The 21,215-nt window shown below is 64.0% G+C and overlaps 1 protein-coding gene across 12 annotated transcripts; it reads right to left on the minus strand.

The window, feature by feature from the left end:
• Positions 1–6: 6 nt before the first annotated feature.
• On the minus strand, positions 7–21,197 carry SCRIB (scribble planar cell polarity protein). Of its 12 annotated transcripts, XM_072949919.1 has the most exons (38): positions 20,639–21,197; positions 19,337–19,454; positions 19,152–19,230; positions 18,973–19,062; positions 18,841–18,897; positions 18,681–18,744; positions 18,515–18,589; positions 18,302–18,446; positions 17,753–17,871; positions 17,375–17,574; positions 17,124–17,290; positions 16,914–17,044; positions 16,689–16,823; positions 15,743–15,910; positions 14,845–15,237; positions 14,051–14,113; positions 13,467–13,556; positions 12,859–12,936; positions 11,730–12,059; positions 11,566–11,646; positions 11,241–11,477; positions 10,855–10,965; positions 10,458–10,751; positions 10,164–10,352; positions 4,721–4,831; positions 4,590–4,637; positions 4,274–4,348; positions 2,902–2,964; positions 2,269–2,352; positions 2,028–2,135; positions 1,776–1,935; positions 1,555–1,699; positions 1,272–1,457; positions 1,039–1,181; positions 915–952; positions 716–790; positions 468–519; positions 7–393 (listed from the first exon to the last, which is right to left on the minus strand). In XM_072949919.1, the coding sequence occupies exons 1-38, from the start codon at positions 20,795–20,797 to the stop codon at positions 248–250; spliced, it is 5,007 nt and encodes a 1,668-aa protein (XP_072806020.1). In that variant the 5' UTR covers positions 20,798–21,197; the 3' UTR covers positions 7–247. The 12 variants fall into 12 exon arrangements, with proteins under 12 accessions (XP_072806020.1, XP_072806021.1, XP_072806019.1 ...); XM_072949920.1 differs by lacking the exon at positions 716–790 and having other exon boundaries at positions 468–564; XM_072949918.1 differs by lacking the exon at positions 716–790 and having other exon boundaries at positions 468–609.
• Between the last annotated feature and the right edge of the window lie 18 nt (positions 21,198–21,215).

The raw sequence follows: 21,215 nt of genomic DNA on the forward strand, positions 1-21,215 counted from the left end.
GAGAGGTAAAATGTAGTCAAGTTTATTCTCCTTAAACCACAAAATAGAGTCTTTGGTCGTACAAACATCACTAGTTACAGTCTTGCCAAGAGATCCGGGCTGGGGAGGGGCAGTTAGTCAGTGGCCAGAACTCCTGAGGGGATCTCTCTTTAAAATGCTAACAGCCAGGTTAAAAGACTCAGGGCAAGGGCGGTGTCGGAGCTGGCAGGGCCCCCACCCCTAGTTGGGGCGGGGGTACCCCGACCCTCTAGGAAGGCACCGGACCCAGGCCCCGGCGCCCTGGTCGAATTGCGCGGCGGCTGCTGCACAGTGTCACCTCCTCAGGACCAATGGCTCCTGGAGAGGGCCTGCCCAGAAGCACCATGGCCACCTCTCCATCCTCCTCCAGCAGACCTGGTGGGCAGGGGCGAGTGAGCTCATGGGCCCAGGCACTCTGGGAGCACCCCAGGTGAGGCCTGCCAACTCACCAGGGCTCGGAGATGGTTCCAAGGATCTCAGCTCCTCGGCAAAGTCTGGGGACTGTGATGGGGCGAAGGGCTGGTCAGGGCTCCACCACAGACCTGCCTGAAACCACCCAAGGGACCTGGGTGGATCCCTGCTGAGCCCTGGCTGGAGGAGGGGAGGTAGGTGGGACAGGGCTGGGTGACAGGCACAGCGGAAAGGGGACAGGAACTGGCCGGGGCTGTCCTGCAGAAGGGCCAGGAGAGCCCAGTACCTGCATGTCATAGACAGGCCTGGAAGAAGGCAGGGCTGCAAACGCCCTGTAGTCAAACTTCCTCCCAGACAAGGCCTTGCAAGGACAGCGTGAGGAGAGAGGCAGAGAGTGTAAGAAGGAGAAGGGGTGGGGAGTCTAGGTCCCTGCCCCCCCACTGGGGGAGGGGTGCAGGGAAGGGTGACAGCTACAGGCTTCTCACCAAGCGTCCCGGGGAGGTGCCGGTCTGGGGACTGAGGTCTGGAGGGACAAGAAGTGAGCGTCAGGAGAGGTCCTCGCTGCAGGCTGAGCTCTGCCCCCTACCCCTACCCCAAACACACACGGACCTTCCAAGGGGGTGGGTGAAGGGGTGGGCGCAGGAGAGGGGGCCTCGGCCAGGCGCTCCAGGGGCCCACGCTTGCTGCGGCCCTCCTGGGACTTGCTGAGGACCATCTGTGCGCGGAGGGCGTCCTGCTCCAAGGACTTCATCCTGCAGAGGAGAAGGGCGGGCTGGGCTGGGCTGGGCAGGCCAGGGACGGGTGCAGGTGGCTCGGGTCAGGCGGGCGCGGGTGGGCCTCACCTGGCTGCCCTCCACAGTGCACGCTTCTCTGCCTCCAGGGCGCGGCGCTCGGCGGGGGACAGGGCCCGCTCTGGGACGGGCAGCTCGGGGCTCTGCACGCGCAGCCGCTCCTGGTGGCGCCGCTCGGCTTTGGCTGTCCGCACCGGGGCGCAGCCTCCCTGCAGCGGAGGGGACGAGGGGCCGAGCCTGGGCCGGGCAACAGGACAGGAGGGCCGGGTGGACTGGGTGCCAGCACCAGCGGCTGGAGGGGAAGACGCTGGGGCCAGCCCCTCACCCCCCTCACCCTGCGGCAGGGCCCTGGCCGGCCCAGGACGGCTCCTCCTCGGGCTCGTCGTCGTCAGGGGCCTCACCGTCCGGGGCAAGCCCTGCGTCTGCTGCTGCCACCACCTCGCGCAGCATCTGTGCCCTTTTCTGCTGCAGCTTTCGGGCTGGGGGGAGGGGTGGGTCAGGCCTGGAGCCAGTCCCCTCACCCTCCCTGACCCCTCTGCACCCTGCGCTGCTCACCTTCCTCCTCCTGCATTTTCCGCAGGTCGTCGGCACCCACCAGTGACACACGCTTAGGGGGTCCCTCGACCTGGGGCACCCGAACCTCCAGCTCAAAGTACTTCTGCCGCTCCCGGAAGGACAGCTGCTCCGGGGAGGCCGAGGGCCCAGGCGTGGGGAGCTGGGGGGAGCAGGCCCTGAGACCTGGTCCCTGGGGTCTCGCACACCCACGGGCACAGGCAGCAGGGGCCAGGCGGGCTGCCTACCACGTACCTGGGCAGGGGCGTCCTGAGGTGGGTGCAGGCCGGGCACGGCAGCGAAAGTCCTGTAGGCCTGCTTCACGTTGGCGGGCAGCTCGTCAGGGGAGGGCGGGGAGGGGGACTGGGGGCCAGGGCACACATGAGCTGTGCTGGGACAGCTGTCCAGGCTGCAGCCACCACCTACCCACCCACCAGCTGTCCTTGCTGACTGCCTCCACCCTCCCCCAGTACCCCTCGGGGGTCAGGCCACTCACGGGTTGGGGATCACCTCTGCCCCTGGGGGCCGGGGAGCCCCTTGGCCAGGCCTGAGCCACTGGCTGGATCACCCCAGGTTTTGTCTGCAAAGGGCAGGTGCAGGGGCCAGAGGGAGAAATCAGGGGTTCAGGTACAGGGGTGTGGGGGATGGTGAGGAAAGAAGAGAGAGGTGGAGCCGAGGTGGGCAGCTGGTGAGGGTGCCCAGGGTGTGAGGCCAGCATGCACCCATCTGCCGTCTACCAGGAAGGGGCAGAGGCTGGGAGCTGGGCTCCAAGCTGGCACAGCCAATGCCCACTGTGTGGTGAAGGCGGGGTGCCCATGGCCTGGCCCTCCCCATGCAGCAGAATCAGGAAGCTTCCGCAGGCAGCTGGGGCGTGGGGGCAGGGCCAAGCTGGCCCCCGGGGACTCAAGGACAAGAGGGTGGACGGGGTGAGGCAGCCCTGACCACCCAGCCCCATTAGCCCAGGGGTCTCCCCACCCACATCACCAGCCAGCTCTGGCCAGGAAGGTGCCCACGAGCTGTGCCCTCCAGAGTGATGAGTGGTGGCTGGGGGGAGGTGCTGCACCTCCCCAGAGCAGGTGCTGCATACGGGCACCCCCTGCAGTCCTCCACCCTTCCAGGGCGCACTCACTTGCTGGTGGCCAGGGGAACAGGGGGCCTCAGTCATCTTCCCTCCAGTTGCCCCAGAAGTTACCTGGAGGAGCCAGGTAGGAGTGGGGGTAAGGGTGTGGCAGGGCTGGGGCCCCAGGAGGACTAGAGCGAGGTGCTGGTCCTCTCTGCCGGGGGACATCCCCAGAGAGGCCTGGATGATGGCATGAAGGGCTTCTCCTGGAAAGGCCATGGCCTGGAGCCATGGCTCTCCCTGCCCCCACCGCCCCCAGCCCGGGCTGAGCAGCCTGGTGGTGTCCCTGGCAGTGAGCTGCTGCCACGGGGGTAGCTAGAGCTTCTGGTGAGAGATGAAGACAGACCAAGATGAGGCAGGAGAGAACCATGGAGGGAAGGCCCAGGGGCAGAGGTGGCCCAGGGCTGAGGCCCCCCATGAACACTGCTGCCAAGATGCCAGGGAGCAGCCGAGCTGGCGGGCTTTCCCACAGCGGAGCTGCGGCCCTCAGAAGTGCATGAGCCGGGGGACCCCCGACTCCTGCCAGCCACAGCTATGTCCCTTTTTGGTCACAGGACACTGGGCCCTCACCCCTCCTGAGAACTTCCTGCTCTGACTAGTTTGTGACCAAGGAAGGGAGGGTCTGCACCAAAGCCCCTGAGCAGGCTCCGTTGACCCCCAGGCCCCATCTGGCCCCTCACGGCCTCCCTGCTCGTCTGAGGCAGGCACTCAGCACAGCCTCCCCTCTGTGCCTCCCAGAGGCCCCTCAAGCACTCATGGTCCTGCGGGCACACCCTCTGGGAGGGGCGATTTCCACGTCCCAGAGGAATGAGAACTTCCCATCTTCAGTCTAGCGCCCCCCCACCAGGGCCCTCCCCAGCCCTGGTCCCCGGGGCTCCTCACAGCGGCTCCAGTGCAGCCTCCCCACAGTAGCTGTGCCCAGTCCCCCCAGGACCCCTGAGGGCTCTGCAGGTCTCCAGCTGCCTCCGTCTCTAGTCCTGTCCCAAGCCTCTGGGCCCATTTAGCCCCCTCTGCTGCCCAGCCTGCCTGGTGAGTCTAAGGACAACAGAGGAGAGGGGCCCAAGGCCTTCCCAGAAGCCAGCCCTGCCTGCTCTGTGCCTCTCGACCTGGGCTCTAAGGATGGACAGCAGCACCTGCTTCGTGGCTTGGACTGAGGATTACGGAGACGAGACACAGCCCAGGCTGGGAGGTGGCGCTCCAGGGAGGGCGCCCTGCCTCTCTGCTCCTCCAGACCCCGTCCCACCTGAGGACCCTCCATGGGCCTCAGCCCTCACCCTGGGGGCAGGATCTGGCAGAGCCACCGGGAAGCTCTGGTCTGCAGGGTCGCAGGGGAAGGCAAGGTTGTAAGACTGGGGCAGGGGTGTGACACTCAGGGACTGACCCTCTGCACACTGCCAGTGCTGGGTGTGGCGGCTACGGTGCGGCAGTCCGGCTTTAGGCTCTCTGGGCTCCGACCCTGGGGAGCAGAGTGGACACAGGGCTACAGGGCTGTGTCTGCCACCGAGTGTGGGGCGGGCAGCTGTGAGGGGTGCGGAGTGGGCAGTGGGGGTCTGGGACATGGCTGCCCACGACCCCTCGGGCTGCATCCACCTCTGCCGTGCCCCAGTGGGGTGGGGAGGGGGCAGCCAGACCTCAGAGCAACAGGCCAGTGTGTGGAGAAGCCCACCGGGCAGGGTAGGAGTGACCCTGACACTCACCCCAGCCTCCGGCCCCCAAGGTAGCATCTGTCCAGGCAGCTCCTTCTCCTGCAAGCAGAGCAGACAGTGGTCAGGGCCTGGCGGCCTCAGGCTCCCAGGTGCTGGGGCTGTTGGCCGCAGGTGGTTCTGACCTTGCCGGGGCCCTCGGGGCTCAGCTCCCGGTCGATGGAGGAGATGCTTTCCAGGCTGTTCCGGCGGCCCATGCCCGCTGCAAAGGGATTGGCGATGATGCCCGGGGACACCTGCAGGGGGACAGGCTGTGAGCAGTGCTGCTGGCTGCCCAGGACACTGTGCTGTCGTCCTGTCTGTGACTCAGGGCAGCCACTGGCCACGTCCGCACACTGTGTGTACCGCAGCAGGTTCTGGCGCGTGGTAGGGTTCCGAGGCAGCAACACTGGGCCACGGGGCAGGGAAGGCCGACCACAGACGGTCACCCCAGGGAGCAAAGGACTGACAAGGTGGGGGAAGGGGGGCAGTGGGCAGCAAAGTGCCTGCGGCACAGAGACGGACTGAGCTTTAAGTCCAAGTGGCAAGGAAGACGAGGCCTCGTTTCCCATGTCAGGAAAGGCCATTTTGCATGGAAGGGCCAACCTGTGGCGCTGACTTAAGTGAGAGGCACAATGTGAACACGTGCTCTTCCTGAGATACAGAGATGATCACAGACTAAAAGTGCACACACTCACGCGTGACCCCAGCCCCCGAAAGCTGCTGAGACCACCCAGGGTCCGGATCTCGGCTTCTAAATATCACTTTCCACCAAAGGAACTAGTGCTCCTTGGAGAAGCTGTTGGAAAGTATGAGACGACTCTGACACCCTGTTGTGCCAAAAAATAAATGGCTCAGAGGAAGGTGGATCATGTTACCAGGCCCCAGGGCCAGCCAGAAGCCGGCTCTCATCAGCCAACTCTGGGATAACTTGAGCCCCAAGATCAACAGCAAGTCACAAACTGTCACCCATGAAAAAATGGAAGCCGGCAAATCTACGGTAAAGGAAGAAGGGAAAAGTGCAGGGCAGGAAGCCACGGGGCATGCCTGGAAGGAGCAGTGGTGAGGGCGCCCGACGGCACCGGGCGCGGAGGCGAGAGCAGCGGGGCCGACGCTGGCGTGGGGAGCCTGACGCGGACGGTGCATCTGCCCACGAGGCACTGTGAACGCTGCGTCAGGACCACCTGGGACACCCTCGTGGCGATCGCCACTGATGGGACACGTCACCAGCCGTGCATCCTGGCGGGAGGCCCCTGGTGGCAGTGTCACTTCTGTGACAACCCTGCCAAAAATACATCCACTGAAACGTGTCCTGAGGAAACATTAGACAGATCCCGCAGCGACAGGCTGTGCTCGTCAGACGTTCACGGTCAGGCAGCCACGGCAGCCGGGCAGCCACGGCAGCCGGACAGCCGTGTGCCCGACTGCGCTCTGGCTCCAAAGGCGCCGCAGGCGGGATGCACGCGGGGCTCTGGAGGGGAGTTTCTGGAGGCTGTTCTTGACACTATTCTCCAAGCTTATAATTATTTTATGCATTTGCTTACATTTTTCAAGAAGAGACAATGGCAGGATAAACCAAAACTGGAGCGGGTGGCGGCCTGTGAGGGCACAGAGATGGAACTCAGACGGCTCAGAGGGCTGGTTTGCAGCTTTGGTGTTGGGGCCACGGAAAGGTTTACACTAACGAGAAATTGGTATTTCTGGAGTCATTTCTGAAACCTGAAAACAAGTAACCCTAACTACGTCATGCTGGCAGCAGAACAGCACAGAAGGTCATTTCAAGCAGCTTCAGAACACAATCTAGCCTGTACCTCTCAACTGGACAAACCCTAAGGACGCACAGGAATGTTAAGATGCTTCTAATGGTCTTGATTTCAGTTAATGCTGGTGTTGCTTTCTGGAATTATTAAGAAACCATAGTAATGTTACTTAATTTACTAAAATAATTTTCAATAGAAGGAAAAGAGACACAAATATAAAGTCAAAAAAACCAAAACCTTATAACCTTAAATGCAAATTGAAAAATAACAGTACAAAGTCATAATTTTTCTCCTAAAAATATCCACTTCCCAGGAGCCACCTGCTGCAGAGGGCTCAGAGGCAGCGACAGGACTAAGCCCCACATCCAGGGCCAGGGCAGGAAAGACGTGGACGGCTGGTCACCCCAGAGAGCACGGACGCCCCCAAATGCTAGGTGGATGTGTCCCGGGTAAGGGGACGTGTCCTGAGGTGTAAAAGCGTCATGCTGGAGGGCACAGGAGGCACACGGAGAGCAGGCCGGCCCGGGTTCACAGCAACACGAGCAGCCCCGCAGCTGCCTTCGGGGTCTCTACGGCAGCAGCGTGTTATTGAAAAACTGACAAGTGAAAGAACCGAAGTATTTATCATGTGTTTCCAATACAAAATCTTACTCTGGATAAAAGAAAACGGCTGACAAAGAAAATTTTTTTCTCACAGTGAAGTCTGTAGGATAACTCAAAGCAAAAGATACATTAGTAATCACAGAAGCATTTTTCCTTCAAGCAGAAATCAAGGAAATGCTGGAAAAGAAAGGTAGTCCTGATCAAAACCCAAAAGCTGGCTCTTAGAGAAGACCATTAACGTGTACAAACCCCAGTGTGATCAGGAGAAAGGGACAACAGATATTGTGGGGTCAAGAAGGCAAGATGGCCACAGAGAAGGCAGAGGAGAGACTCCGGACCCTGCAGGCCTGGCACCAGACGCGACGGAAGCAGAGTGAGGTGGCTCCGGGGAAGCGCAGAGGCCCGCGGGTGCTGGGGCCTGACGGGAAGGCGGGTGGGGCGGCACCGTTTCCTCCACCCCGACCCCCGTGAAGCAGACACTGCCCAGAGGCGGTGGCCGCAGGTGCCCTGCCGCCAGGTCTGCACCACCGACCGTGCGGGAGCCCTCAATGCGCCAGCCGAAGAGTGAGGGCAGAGCGCTGCCAGGGAGGTGCCAGGGCGCAAGCTGACACGAAGACTGGTTTGCAGAAGCAGAAAGTTAGGGGAGACAGTTGCAAACCAGGATTCCTATGAGTCAGGTGGGCTGAGGTTAGGAAAAATGGAGTGGGGGCCGAATCGTGAGCACCTGCCCTGCCCTGAAGGGTTGAGGAATGCGGCCCAGAGGTGCTAGGTGGATGTGTCCCGGGTAAGGGGACGTGTCCTGAGGTGTAAATGTTGCCCCCTTTTCTTTCAAGCGCCAGGGCAGCCAGAGGAAGCCTGTGGGCTGAACCTCAACCCGACTTGGCACAGGGCTGTAGAAAACCACCAATACAAGGACTTCAGAAAACTCAACACCCCTCTCAGAGAACAATTCTTACAACTTATAAACGGAAACAGCCCCCCCAGTTAAAAAACTGTTATATAAACTACATCCTTTAAATCGGCAAGGCAAAGTCACGGGCCACCGGCCCCCATGGCAAAGCGTCCTGGCGGGACCGGAGGGGAAAGCGGCCACCACTCAGGCCGAGGGGCCTCCATGAGGAGGTCAAACAGCCTCCCCGACCAGACCCAGTAAGAAGAGACGAGCCAGCCAGGAGTGGCCTGGTGGGGAGCCGCACAGTCACAGAGCCCTGACGCCAAAGCTGGTTCCTGAGCCCCAGCCGACTTTCGTGAGGGAATTTAGCAGGTCCATTTGGAAGAAAAAACACATGAAAATAGACTAAAACTTTTCAAAAGGAAAAAAATGTGGGTGACTTCACAAGGTGGGTGTTAAAACACTCTACAGCGGCAGTACTGAAGACGGCAGCATCAGCCCAAGATGGAGCCCAGCTTCCTGGGGCCACGTCCTGGGACACGGGAATTTGGATCTGACCCACAAGGAAGTCACATTTCTCCCAAACCAGTGGGAGGATGACAGATGACCTAGCGCATACCACTGGGACCCAAACTCCACTTGCCTGAAAAGCAACTTCAGGTGGATTACAGAGCTACACGACTTTTGAAAACACACACAAGTACCAGAAGAAGACCCGGGACGGTGCTCCGCCAGCCTTGCAGCCGGGAAGGTTTCCGCGCAAAAGCCAGATCCGGAAGTCGCAACAGAACAGCTGAGAGGACCTGATTCACAGGAACCAAGATTTGTGTGACTCCAGAGAGACCACTCTTACAAAGTGAAAGTGGCAAGAACTACAAAAAGACTGAACCTCACAATGTAGAGGAGGAACTGCAAGTCACACGGTGAAGGACAAACTCCCAAAAGGAAGAGGATGGGGAGAAGACGGCACTGCCTGCCCGGCCCTCCGAGGACAGAAGTCTGCACCACCCCAGGCCAGATGGGGTGGGGGTGGGGCAGGCCCGCTCTCCAGGCCTGCAGAGCCCCGCCTCCCCAGCCCCGCCCAGCAGGGGCCCAGCACAGACACAGCAGGTCGAGCAGCGAGCAGCGCCCCGCAGAAGGGCCGGTGAACTCGGGGAAGCCGGCCCCCACCTCGGGGCCGCCTGAGACCTTCACAGTGAAGTCGTGCTCACTTTCTCTCTGTAAATAAAAGGCTTTAAAGTAAGTAAACTTACCGAGTAAAACAGTTAAATACACATTGTGAATAAGCAGAAGGCAAAACCACCTCTGGGGACCTACGAGCGATTCCTCCCGGAAGCCACAAGGCTCCCTGTGCGAAGGGAGGTGCGGGCACGAGAGCCAGCTCAGGGCAGCCTGGGGCCCAGGAATGAGGCCTCCAGCCCAGCTTCTAGCCCTGGAGCAAAGGGCATGAGTGCAGGCCCCTCCCTGTCCGGGAGGCGACACACACAGCCAGGGTGGCCCTGCCCTGGCGGTACAGGGAGGCCCTGCCCTGGCGGTACAGGGACAGGCAGGCAGTAAGTCACCATCCAGGCCAAGCAGAGGTGGTTGTCCAGCAAGGACCCCCTCAGGACAGTGCTGGCGGCCACTGAAGTCGATGAACCCTCAGAGGCCCAGGCGGGCCGCAGGCAGAGGGCTCCCAGAACAGCAGCGCAGAAGCCAGAAGAGAGCGGGACAGCGCCACCCCCTGGGCAGGGGCGACGCTGGGGCGGAGGCCTGGTTTGCCCAGGACACAGACTTGGCCGGGCACCACACCTCCACAGCCCAGGCAGCCAGCACTCTGCCCAGGGGGCTGGGAGGGCGGATGGCCAGGGTCCCCCACAAGCCCACCCTGGCTTCTGCTTTGGGATAGGCGGTCCTGCCCTGGGCGCGAGCCCCCTGCTGAGGGGCCGCCAGAGAGAGCAGGACAGAGACCAAGCAAGCTGGGTGGGGCCCCTGCATCTCTTTAGCTAGTCTGAGGGTCCCGGCCTGGCTGTGTGCCTGGCTCTGAGCCACCCTGCCAGGCCTGGCGGCCTCGCTGTACAGACGCCACTCCCCGGAGAGAGCTGGTTCAGCCTTTTCTTTCTAGACTAACCACAGCGTCCGTGCCCCAGCTTTGTCCCACGTGGGCCAGAGCCTCCGTCGACACCCACAGCTCCGAGCCGTGGCTAGCTCACAGCAGCTGAGAGCTGTCCAGGCTCAGAGGCGGAAAGGCTTGGCTGTACCGGCCTCGTGCCGGTTCACCGAGACCCTGCCAGGCCATGCGGGGGGCAGGGTCCAGTCCCTGCAGCAGCGCTCCGGCCGGCGGGGGGCACTGACCTCGGGAGGGGCGGCGGTGCTGGTGTCAAAGCCGTCACAGACGAGTACGGTCAGGCTGTCGCCCACGCTGCGCAGCAGCTGCACGGCCTCGCCGTGAGTCAGGCCCAGCAGGCTCTGCTGGTTCACCTCCAGCAGCCGCAGCCCCACACGCAGGCGGCCGTCACGCCCGGCCGCTCCCGCGGGGCTCACCTGCCGGAGACACAGGCCTCCCACCTGAGGACCAGTCCAGGCCCCTGGGCCCGCCTCCCCCTGAGAGGCCCGGCGGGGTGGGGCTGGCTGTGGCGGGACGCCCACCTTGGAGATGAAGATGCCCTCGTCTGTAGGGTCACAGGGGTTCCCTGCGTGGCCTTTGGCGCCCCCACGGATGCTGATGCCCAGTTTCTCCCCAGGGGCCTTCTGGATACAGAGCTCCCGCATGCCCGGGGGGGGCGGGTCCCTCCGCACAAGCAGGACCAGCTCCAGACAGGGCCGGAGCAGGGCGCTGACGGCTTCCTGGTGTGTGGCCTCCCGCACATCCTGCCCGTTCACTGCCAGGATGCGGTCCCCGACCCGCAGGCCACTGCGTGCAGCCAGGCCCCGCGGGAGCACCTGTTGCGGGAGAAGGGACAGAGTCCAGTGGGCTGGGGGCCTTGCCCTCCCCTGTGCTGGGGCCAGGCCCTCTGTGCAGAGATGTCCGTGGGGCCCGCTCTACCTTGGAGATGAACACACCAGGCTCCTGGACGCCAAACGGGTGGCTGGAGTGGTCAGAGCCCCCGACGATGCTGAGCCCCAGGGGGCCCCCGGCTCTCGGGAGACAGACCTCCTGGGGACATGGAGGGGCATGAGGGGCAGCTGGAACAGGCCTGCCAGAGCGGCAAAGGCTCACTTCAAGCCCAGAGGGGGTGTGGGACCAGTGCGCCGCAGCTGAGTCCTCAGTGGTGGGGAGCCCATTTTGGGGTACACAGGAGACCACAGGGGAGGAGGCCCGCTATGAAACAAGGCCCTGGTGCCCCAGAGCCTGAGAGGAGAGGACACGGTACTCGCCTTCCCACCCTGTGGGGCTGGCGCCTGCACAAGGGAGAGGAGCTGGGGTCTTACCTCCACTGGGTACGGCCCCTCCAGGGCAGCAGCCAACAGAGTAGGGGCCAGCCTCAGTGGCCCAGGCTCCCCAGGGGTGGCAGCGGCAGTAGGGGGCAGGGGGGAATGTGGCGGGGGGCTGGGAGGAAGGGGCCCCCCGGACTCCCGTTCCAGCAGCAGAGCGATGGTGGGGGAGGCCGCAGTCAGCAGGGAGACGGCGTGGTCGTGCCTGGCCTCCGTCATGTCCACCCCGTTGATCTGCAAGTGTTGCCAGTCAGGAGCCCCATGGGGCAGGTCGGGTGGACAGGCGCTGGGTGGGCCCCACTGCCCCACTGGCCCCACTCACGGAAAGGACGCGGTCGCCAACTTGCAGGGTGCCCGCTCGGTGGGCGGCGCCCCCCTCAGCAATTCGTGAGATGAAGATGCCCTGCAGGGGAGAGGGAAGAAGAGGGCATCCTGCAGGCTGGCCCTGGCCCTGCGCCCCCACATCCGCCCTGCCCATCACCTCACCCCATCGCCGGCACGGTAGGGCGTGGAGCCTTTCCCTCCAGCGATGCTGAAGCCCAAGCCCTTCTCGCTGCGCACCAGGCAGGCCACGTGGCGCTGGCGGAGGGGCCCGGGGGGCTGGGGCTGGGGCTGGAGCAGGGGCAGGCGCAGGCCGCCTCCCCACCGCTCCCGGGGGCTGTAGTCGTCCTCAGGCCGCAGAGGTGTGACGGTAACCGCGTTCTCAGGCTCCACCATGCGCTCCCGCCACAGCCGCATGTGCACGGTGGTACCTGCCCCACGCAGAGCCTCCACGGCCTGCTGGTGCTCAGCATCTTGCAAGGCCACGCCATTCACCTGGCAACACGGTACTCATCAGGGCAGGCAGGCCCCTGCACAGGTGTGCAGGCAGAGCAGGAGACGGGCCCCAGTTGGCGAGAACAGGTCAACATCCACACCTGTGTCCCCTGTCCTGGAGACCCTGCCACCTGCCCCTCACTTGAGCAGCCCCTTATCTGAGCAGCTCAATAACCGAGGACGCCGGAAGTTTCTGAGTTTCTGACCCCACGCCTCCACCCCGACCCACTCAGCAAGACCCTCCAGCCGCTGGGGCGCAGCGGGTCCTCCACAGCAGTTAGGACGGAGCGTCAGCCCTGCCTGGCCCTGCAGCCCCGTCCACCCCCCGCCCCAGCCCTGTGGGAAGGGCGCGTGGCCTCTAGACCCTGTCCTGGGATGACGGCTGTGCACACAAGCAGGTGGCCTCCCGTGAGTTCCCTGACACACTTGCTAGCGCTGGGCAATCAAGTGCCCAGGCAGGGGCTCCAGGGCAGGAACTCCCACCAAACCATCACAGGTCTGACCACCTCACAGTCTGGCTCCTGAGCGCCTCCCTCCTGGAGACCTCTGCTCCCGGCAAGGCCAGCGCCCACCCTGCCATGCCTGTGCCCAGATGGGGTCTCTCCCTCAGGGGCTGGCATTCTGGGGTCCTGCACCTCTGGCTCCATGCCTCACCTGGGGTCCAGGGCTCGGGGGTTGGAGAGGAGGGGCTGGGCCCCCACTTTCTGCAGGGGAGGCAGTCGAGCACCCGACAGCCAGGACTGTGAGTGCCCGAGGGCCCAGTGCTTCCCTCAGACGGAGGCTGGGCGTGCTGACTCACCTCGAGGAGCTTGTCGCCTACTCGGACCCCAGCCCGCGCCGCAGGGCCCTCCTCAGACACCCGGGAGATGAATATACCCTAGATGACAAACCAGAGATGAGGCTCACAGCGATGGCAGTGATGGCAGAAGGGCCTCCACCCCGCCCTTCTGGGGGGCCCTTGGCAGCTGTGAGGCCCAGAAGCCCCCCTGCCGGGGCTGTGAAGACGCCCAAGTGTGTGGGCAGAGTAGCAGCGGGCCCTGGGTGCTCAGAGAGGTTGTGCTCGGGCTGCTGGGGGCCCCAGGTGTCAGAAAGCTAGAAGGTACAGGTCAACCTCCAGAAAAGCCTTCTGACTCCAAGCCCAGCACAGAGGCAACCCGGAAAGGAGAGGAGACTGAGGGAGACAGCGGGTGCAGCTTGTCCCCAAGCCCTGACCCCGCAGAGGTTGGCCCCAGGCGGCAGCCCACGCCCTGAGGAGGGCCAGCCCTGGTGCCCAGGCGTGGGGGCAGGAAGGGAGCCCCAAGGAGAAGTGAGCCATGAAGCTCAAAGGTGCCGCCCACTGGCCCTCAGAGCCACGAAGAGCCTCGCGGGAAGCCGCGCGGCCAGGACGGGCAGGCGGGCAGGCCTCACCTCGTCATCTCCCTTGTAGGGGGTGGAGCCCCTGCCGCCCGCAATGCTGATACCCAGGCCCCCTGTCTGCCGCACAATGGTGAGGGTCAGCTGGAAACAGAACAGACAAGCGGTGTCCAGGGAGGGCCAAGAGGGGCAAGGGATGCCTGCGGACTCAGTGGGAGACAGGAAGGGCCCAGTCCTCGCCAGGGACTGCCTGTCTCTAGGCTGGCTCAGGCACCAAATGAGCTGGATGGGGTGGGCGTTGTTGGGGCGCAAGGGAGTACAGCCCGGAAGGAGTGCCTGCCTGTGGGGCATGAGGCCCAGGCCCCTGCCTCGCACACAAGGCTGCCTTTCAATCCCAGGGCATCACAAGGTGGGCAGGTGGGAAATGACTGGTACCCCTGCTGAGGTCGGCTGCCCCTGCCTGGAGGCCAGGATTCTGACCCCACCCATCTGTGCTGGAGGGCCAGCGGGCGCCCCAGGCCCCCAACTCTAAGGTGGTGAGCAGAAGCTCTTGTGGGAGGAGGTGTGCACAGGAGTGCGGGGAAGCCAGGCCAGCAGCAGCTGAGGTTCAGAGCACAGAGCAGCAAGCGAGTACAGACCTCTTCCTCCTCAATGCGAGCGGGCTCTATCAGCAGGTTATTGGCCTGGTCAAACGACACCCCCTGTTAGGACGGGACCAGCAAGGGCATGCAGGTGAGCCGCCGCCCGGCCCCGCCACCGCCTCACCCAGCCCCGCCACGAGCAGGAGAAAGAGAAAGGACCACACCAAGCTCCCACAGCCTGAGCGCTGGGCCTTCCCTGCCTGTGCCCAGCGCTGCTCCCAGGCACAGGGTCCCCTCCAGTCTGCAGGCCTGGCTGCCGCAGCTGACCTGCCAAACAGGGCAGGCTTGGTCAGTCACAGGTGGGCCCCACGGTGGGCTGAGCCCGGGCTAGGTTGTCCTGGTTTTGGACATGCAGGTCCCCTCAGCGGACCTGGTATCGCGCTGTCCATGCTCAGAGCAGAACTGTTGATGTGTTGGAGACACAGGTGCTGTGGGGGAGGGGCGTCCCAGGGAGTAGGCAAGACCCCGGGGGGCCCACAAGAGCCACCAGAGGACCTGGGAAAGGTCATGGGCAAGGGCCCCCCAGTTTGCCTGAAGGCAGCCCTGAAGAGAGCCAGAGAAGGCGGAAGAGCCTGGACAGAGGCAGTGGCTGCCAGACCCCCCAGGACAGGGCTACAAGGCCAGCAGGGAGCCCCAGCCCAGAGAGGGAGGAGGGTGGAGAACTGGGGCGGGCACCTCCCTCGCCAGCTAACGTTAGGACACTGGCCTAAAGCGTTGCCTGAGGTCCGTGCCAGCATGGACCAAAGGGCCTGGGCAGACTGGCTCAGGCAGCCATGTGGGATTAGACCCACCTTGACAGAAGGCGCAGAGGCCACAGCCTCCTCCTCCTTCTCCTCTTCCTCCTCCTCGGCTGCTGCCGCTGCCTCTTCCTCCGCAGCTTCATCTTCCTGGTCGTCAACCTCCTCCTCTGCGCGAGGGGCCCAGGGCGTGTGCGGCCCATTGTGCCAGCCCCCAGGCACTCCCGGGCCCTCACAGCCGGGCCGTGTCCCCTGCAGCAGGGCCGCAACTGCCTCGGGCTGGGGCAGCTTCGAGACCTTGAAGTGCTTCTTGTAGTGGGGCGTGTCCTTCCGGATGAGCCGCTGTCTCCCGCCTGGCAGGGGCCAAGGGGCCTCCAGCTGCCCCTCCTCGCTCTCACCATCCTCCGGGGGCAGCAGCAGCGTGTCTTCTGCAAAGCGCACTGTGGGCTGCGAGAGGCTGAGGGTGAGGCGACTGCCAGGCACACCCCACCCCGGGGCCCAGGGAGGTCCCAGTGAGTAGGGGGTGGCACACAAGGGCTGAGGCTCCCTGCTGCTTGAAGATCAGGAGCAGGGCCGGATCAGCAAGGGGCACAGAGCGGGTCAGCTCAGAGAAGGGGGAGGTCGAGGAGCCAGAAGGTTCTTCCTGCTCCACAGAATGTGTCCTCAGCAGTGCAATGCCGGGGACCCCACCTGGGCCAGGAAAAAGGTCCTTGGGGGCTCTGGAAATAATTCCAAGGGGGACGTGTGGTGGTGATGGATGTTGGAGGGCATGGCCCACAAGGCTGGCTAAGGGGTGGATTTCCTCACTCCTGCTGGGGCGGCAGGGCTCTGCACTGACCTGTGCAGCCCATCTGCACCTCGACTGGTCCTGACCACACCCCTGATCGGGCAGGGGAGGAGCAGGGATGGCAGGCCCCACCCTTGGGCGAGTAGACCCCAAGGCCAGCCTCACCTCCTCGTAGGTCTCCTCTGTGACCTCCTCCTGGGCGGCTGGCAGAGACTCCTGCTGGCTCAGCCCCTCCACCTCAGCCAGAAGGCCCTCGGGCTCACCCTGGGAGGCCGTGCTGGCAGACAGGTGCGACTCCACACTCAGGCCAGACTCGGCGCTCAGCCTCTTCTCCTGTGGCGGGGTCGGGTGGTGGGTCAGACCACACACCAGGGAGCCTCACGCGACAGTCTGCTCACCCCTGGGCTCCCTGCTGCCTGACCACAGCACTTTGTCTGCTCACCCCTCCCAGCTGCCCCCACCCTATAAGGAGCTGGATCTGTGCTCAGCCCTCAGGGACACACTCTAACCCACCCCAAGGGAAGCCATGCTCCAGCAAGCAGCTATGGGCACACACAGCCACCGTCCTGTGGGGCAGCGTGGCCCCTCAAGGATCTCTCTGAAAAAAGTCCCAAGAACAGGGACTGACTGGGTTCTCAAGATGACGCCGACGTGAGAAAGGCCATGCACCGTAGACACGGGCCCTGCCACTTGTCCCCCAGGCCCCAGGTGCCCTGCTGCACCCCAGAGGCCCTGAAGCTTCTGTGGGCCCTGCTGCCAGAGCTTCAGAACAAGCAGAGGTGGACCTGCCTGTCTCTGGCCCCAACCCCCTTCACAGAGGCCGATGGCGTGGGCACCAGAGGAAGAGGCCAGACCACAGCCCAGATCTCCAGCCCCTCTGCCACTGAGGGCACAGCTGCCCCACACATCCACATCACAGGACCCCTGTGTCTGCCCAGCACCCCTCAGAGGTGGCCTGCTCTGCGGGAGGACATGGGGCAGTCGGCCCTGAGCCCCCCAACCCCTATGCCCACATTGGGCATCTGAACCCTGCCCCCAGCCCAGGGATCCGGAGTGGAGAAAGCCTGCAAGGCGGGAGTCCCTCTGATGGCCCTTGGGTCCCCAAAGGCACCTCCTCTGAGGGCGGGGGTGAGGGCGAGGGCGGCCCGGGGTCAGGACTGCAGGAGGCGGCTTCGTTCCGACGCTCCACACCCCTCTTCATCACCTTGAGTTCGCTGGGGTGAGGCGTAGCCCGACGCTGCAGCCCCTGCAGCGGGCACAGGGGTGAGGGGTGGGGCAGGGCAAGGGTCCGCTGGGGTGGGAAGGCAGCCAGTCCAGGCACCGCACCCACCCATACCCGTTTCTCTGTGGCGGCTTCCTCGGCATCCTCGTCGCCTGCAGGGGCCTCCAGGAACTGGATGACGCTGACGCGGCTGAGCGGGGCGTCACTCCAGCTCTCAGAAGGGCTGCTCCGCTGCCCCGGGTCCTCTGCGGAGGCACGTGTCAGAGGGAGCCCCAGCGTCGCCCGAGGCTGTGCCCACCCTGGGTGGCCCCCACCTGGACCTACCAAGGCTGGGTGGGGGCTGCTGGGGCAGCAGATAGCAGGTGAGCACCTTCTCGCCCGTCTGGGCATCATCCTCAGTCTGGAAGCGGAGCATGGGCTGCGCCTGGTTCTCAGCCAGCCACAGGGCCTTCAGGTTAAGGTGCGTGAGCGCGAACGGCAGACTCTGCAGCCTGCAGGCCAGCGGCGCGGTCAGCCGAGGGGCCGCACAGGCGCCGTCAGCTCCGCAGACCGCGGCAGGGCGGGCGCGCGCTCACCGGTTCCCGGCCACGTCCAGCACGTGCAGCTCGGCCGTGCGGGCGAGCTCGGGCGGCAGGACAGCCAGCCGGTTGTCCCTCAGGGAGAGGACACTGAGTGCCACACAGCCTCCAATCTCAGGGGGCAGCACCTCCAGGCGGTTCCGGTCCACGTTGAGGTTGGTCAGCTTGGTCAGCTTCCCCAAGGAGTGGGGCAGAGCCTGGCCGAGAGCAGGGAGGGTCAGAGAGCGGCCGCAGCCTGCCAGGAGCGTAAGAAGGAGGATGCATCCCCGCAGATACCTAGCTCCCACCGAACAGCAGCATCCCCACCCTTGCTCTAGGTGCTGTGGGTGCCCCCCATCCTCTCATCTCCTGCGCTAACTGTGAAACCGAGCCCACCGTCAGCAGGTTCTCCGTGAGGATCAGCTCAGACAGGTTCTCACAGTCCCCGATGGCCTCGGTCACCTCGCACAGACGGTTCTGGTCCACCTTCAGGATGGACAGCTGCTTCAGCTGACCTGGTGTTGGGAAGATATGGCAACACGACTCATGGCGTGAAGCCCCGCCACCCAGGCAGTGGAAACAGCCTGCCCCTCACCTGCCTCCAGCCCCCGAAATGCACAGACCCATGCTCACCCCTCCCTGCCATCCTGTTGCAAACCTGACCACATGCCCTAGCTGCTGACATCGTTGTCAATCCCCAGACGCCGGGCCCTTCTGGGCCCCACCTTCGTGCCCTCGCGAGCTCACCATCCCCAATCACCTCCACAAGCTGCCTCGGCTCCTCAGACACAGCACTGGTCACCCCACCCCGGCCTCAGATTGGCTTTCCCATCCTCAGGGATTTCCCCGACAGCCTGGCAGAATAAGGGTCCTGCCCCAGGAACCTCTTCCAGGCCCAGTTTTACCACCAGCCACTCCCCTCCCAGCACCCAGACCAGCACTAACCGATGCCGTCAGGAAGCCGCTGCAGCAAGTTCTGTGAAAGCAGCAGGTCAGTAAGCAGCACCAGCCCGCCGAGCTCCGCAGGCAGTGCCTCCAGCCGGTTCTCCGACACATCCAGGCACACCAGGCGCCGCAGGTTCCCGAGCTCCTGAGGGTGGGCGCAGAGGGTCAGGGAACCAATAGGTGTGAGGCGGGGGGAGCCACACCCTCACTCACCGGAGGCAGTGCCGACAGCTGGTTCCGGTCCAGCCACAGCTCACGCAGGTTGGGCAGGGCCCCCAGAGTGTCAGGCTGCAAGAACAGATAAGGACAAAGTGACGGCCAAGGCTCACCTGCCCTGCCTGGCCCTTCCCCAACCACGATGGCCCCACCCTCTCCACACCAGCACTTCCAGATCGTTGCCTCCCAGATCCAGCTGTTCCAGCTTGACCAGGAAAGACAGGGACCTGCAGAAGGAACAGAGCCGGTTCTGTCATGGCTGCACAGCATGGTCATTGGGGCCACAGCCCAAGCTGGCTGTGAGAGGGGCTGAGCTCACTCACGCAGGCAAGGACTTGAGCAAGTTCTCCCGGAGCTCCAGGGTCACCAGGTTGGCAAGGCTGAAAGAGGTCAGGGCGGGGCGTGAGGTGAGAGGTGCAGGTGGTGCTCTGCTCCCCACCCAAGGGGGCACTTACTTGCCCACGTCTCCAGGAAGCGCCTGCAGGGATACATCGTTCAGGGCCAGATGAGCCAGGCTTCGGAGCTGAGTGAAGCCTTCAGGGAGCCTACGCCAGAGGAAGGGGGGACCTCAGATGCCCAGGCCAGGGCTGAGGACCCCTCATCCCACCTCCACCCCTGCTGTGGCCACACCTACCTGGACAAGGGGTTCCCACTGAAGTCTGCAATCTCCAGGGCTTTGCAGAACTTAATGCTCTCAGGGATCTCAGGGATGTCTGCGACGGAAGAGGGGTCACCATGGAGAGAACCCACAGCCTCCAGGAGCTAAAGCCCTTCCTGCTGCCCTCGGACTCGCCCCCAGACCCGCCCCAGGCTCCACACCGTTCCGGGACACATCCAGCTCCACCAGCTGCATGAAGTTGGCCACCTCTGGGGGCAGGCGCTGGATCTCGTTGTCACTCAGACCCAGCTTCCTCAGGTTTAGCAACCGAAAGAAGGGCTGTTGGGGGGGGGGCGAGGTCAGGGGTGAAGAGCAGGCAGCAGGGCCTCCCTGGTCCTCTGCCTGCTCCAGGCCACACAGGAACCCTGGTTCTGTCCCACCACCCCGGTCTGCAGTAAGAAAAGCAAAGAAACAAAAACTTGCGGGCACACCCTTTGGTTTCCGACTCCCTGACTTCTGTCACCTGGTCCGTTTACGTTACCTCAGACGTGACCCCTGCCACAATGCTGCCATGTAACTGACCTTACGTATTCAGGCCTTAGCGGAGAAATCACCTCTTTTTTCTGACCCCACGAGACCCTGTTTCTTGCTTTCCACCCACCCAGCAAGTGAGCCCTCCAGGACCTGTGCTGGTTTTTGCTACTGCACCCCAGAAACCGGCCCAGCCTGAGCCTGTGACAAGAACTTGGCAAGTACCAAAAAAAATGTACAATGAAAACAACAGAGAACCACAGGTACTCGTGGTGCTGAGGGTGTGCAGGGGCTACAGTCAATCTGTGGGAACTGGAAATGACCATGAGCAGCCCTGGTCCAAGCCCAGAGTGGAGCCACGCCCTTTGTGGTATGCAGCCCCCAGGCACTGGGCCACTTAGCACCCCATCTCCAAGAAGGAAATCCTTTTGTGATCTGCTTCCTTTAACCTCCTCTCCCAAGTGTCTTTAGAAGGAAAAAAACAAGCTGCTCGGGAAGAAACAAGACACTAGAGGTGAACGGGACACAAACTTGTCACAGACAAGAACCTTAAGAAGGCTTCCCCTGCTCCCAACCCAGCACCAGGAGGAGGAGGAAGACAGACCAGACAGTAGGCTGGGTTCCCCACCTCTAGAGCGATCCAGCAAGTTCGCATCCACCAGCCACGCCAGGTTCCCCTTCCACCCCAATACCATCTGCCTGCCCCTACGGTTTTCAATCTGCAACTCCTCTAGGCTGTGACCATCCCCGCCCCAAGGCGGGCACCTGATGACCCTAGCCACCTGGTGCCAGCGCCAGCGATGGGTGAGGAGGGCGGGGCCTGCAGGGGTGGGGCTCTAGCCAGTAAGAACCAGCAGGGCCGGCTGGAGGCTGCGGTGTCCCGCCCGGGCCAGCGCCTGCTGAGGGTTCGGACAAGCGAGTGGTCGCGGCGGGGCCAACCCTGCCGACCGCGGGCGAGGGCTGGACGGGGGACAGGTCCGAAGGCCGCTCACCTTGGGCAGCTCGCGCAGCTGGTTGGCGTCGAGGAGTAGCTCCTCCAGGCTGCGGCTGTAGCGATAGATCTCCTCGGGCACGGCCTGCAGCGAGCAGTGCCGCTTGTCCACCGACTCCACGTGCCGGTTGCAGCGCCACAACGGGATGCACTTGAGCATGGTGCGGACGTGTGCGGGCGGGCGCGGGCTCCGGCGGCGGGCGGGGGGCGGGGCTCGGCCCGCATGAGCGCTGGGCCGGCCGGGGCGGGGGAGGAGCGGGGGGCAGCCGGGGTGGCGGCGGCGCTGGGCCCGGCCCGCGCTCGGAACGCTCGGAACGCTCGGACCGCAGCGGCTTGGGCGGGGGGCGCGGCCAGGCCGATGCTCAGACTCTCAGCAGGCGGCGGCGGCTCCGCATCCCGCCCGGCCCACTTGACCCGGCCCGTCCACTCGTCCGCCGCTGTGCCGCAGCCGGAACCGCCGCCGCTGCCCGCCGGACTGCCCCGCCGACAACCGCCGGCCGCCGCGCAGCCCGCCGGGAAGCCGAGGCCCGCCCTCGCCGCCGGGAACTGCAACCCCCACAAGGCCCCGCGGCGCCGGT

This window comes from Vicugna pacos, chromosome 25, assembly GCF_048564905.1.
Source record: "Vicugna pacos chromosome 25, VicPac4, whole genome shotgun sequence".
Classification (NCBI taxonomy): Eukaryota; Metazoa; Chordata; class Mammalia; order Artiodactyla; family Camelidae; genus Vicugna; species Vicugna pacos.

Excerpts from the sequence above, each read along its gene's own strand:
- SCRIB (XM_072949918.1), bottom strand. The coding sequence starts at position 20,797 with ATGCTCAAGTGCATCCCGTTGTGGCGCTGCAACCGGCACGTGGAGTCG. Across the intron at positions 19,455-20,638 it reads AGCTGCGCGAGCTGCCCAAG|CCCTTCTTTCGGTTGCTAAA; the intron begins GTGAGCGGCCTT and ends CCCCCCCAACAG. Across the intron at positions 4,638-4,720 it reads GCCCCGAGGGCCCCGGCAAG|GAGAAGGAGCTGCCTGGACA; the intron begins GTCAGAACCACC and ends CTCTGCTTGCAG.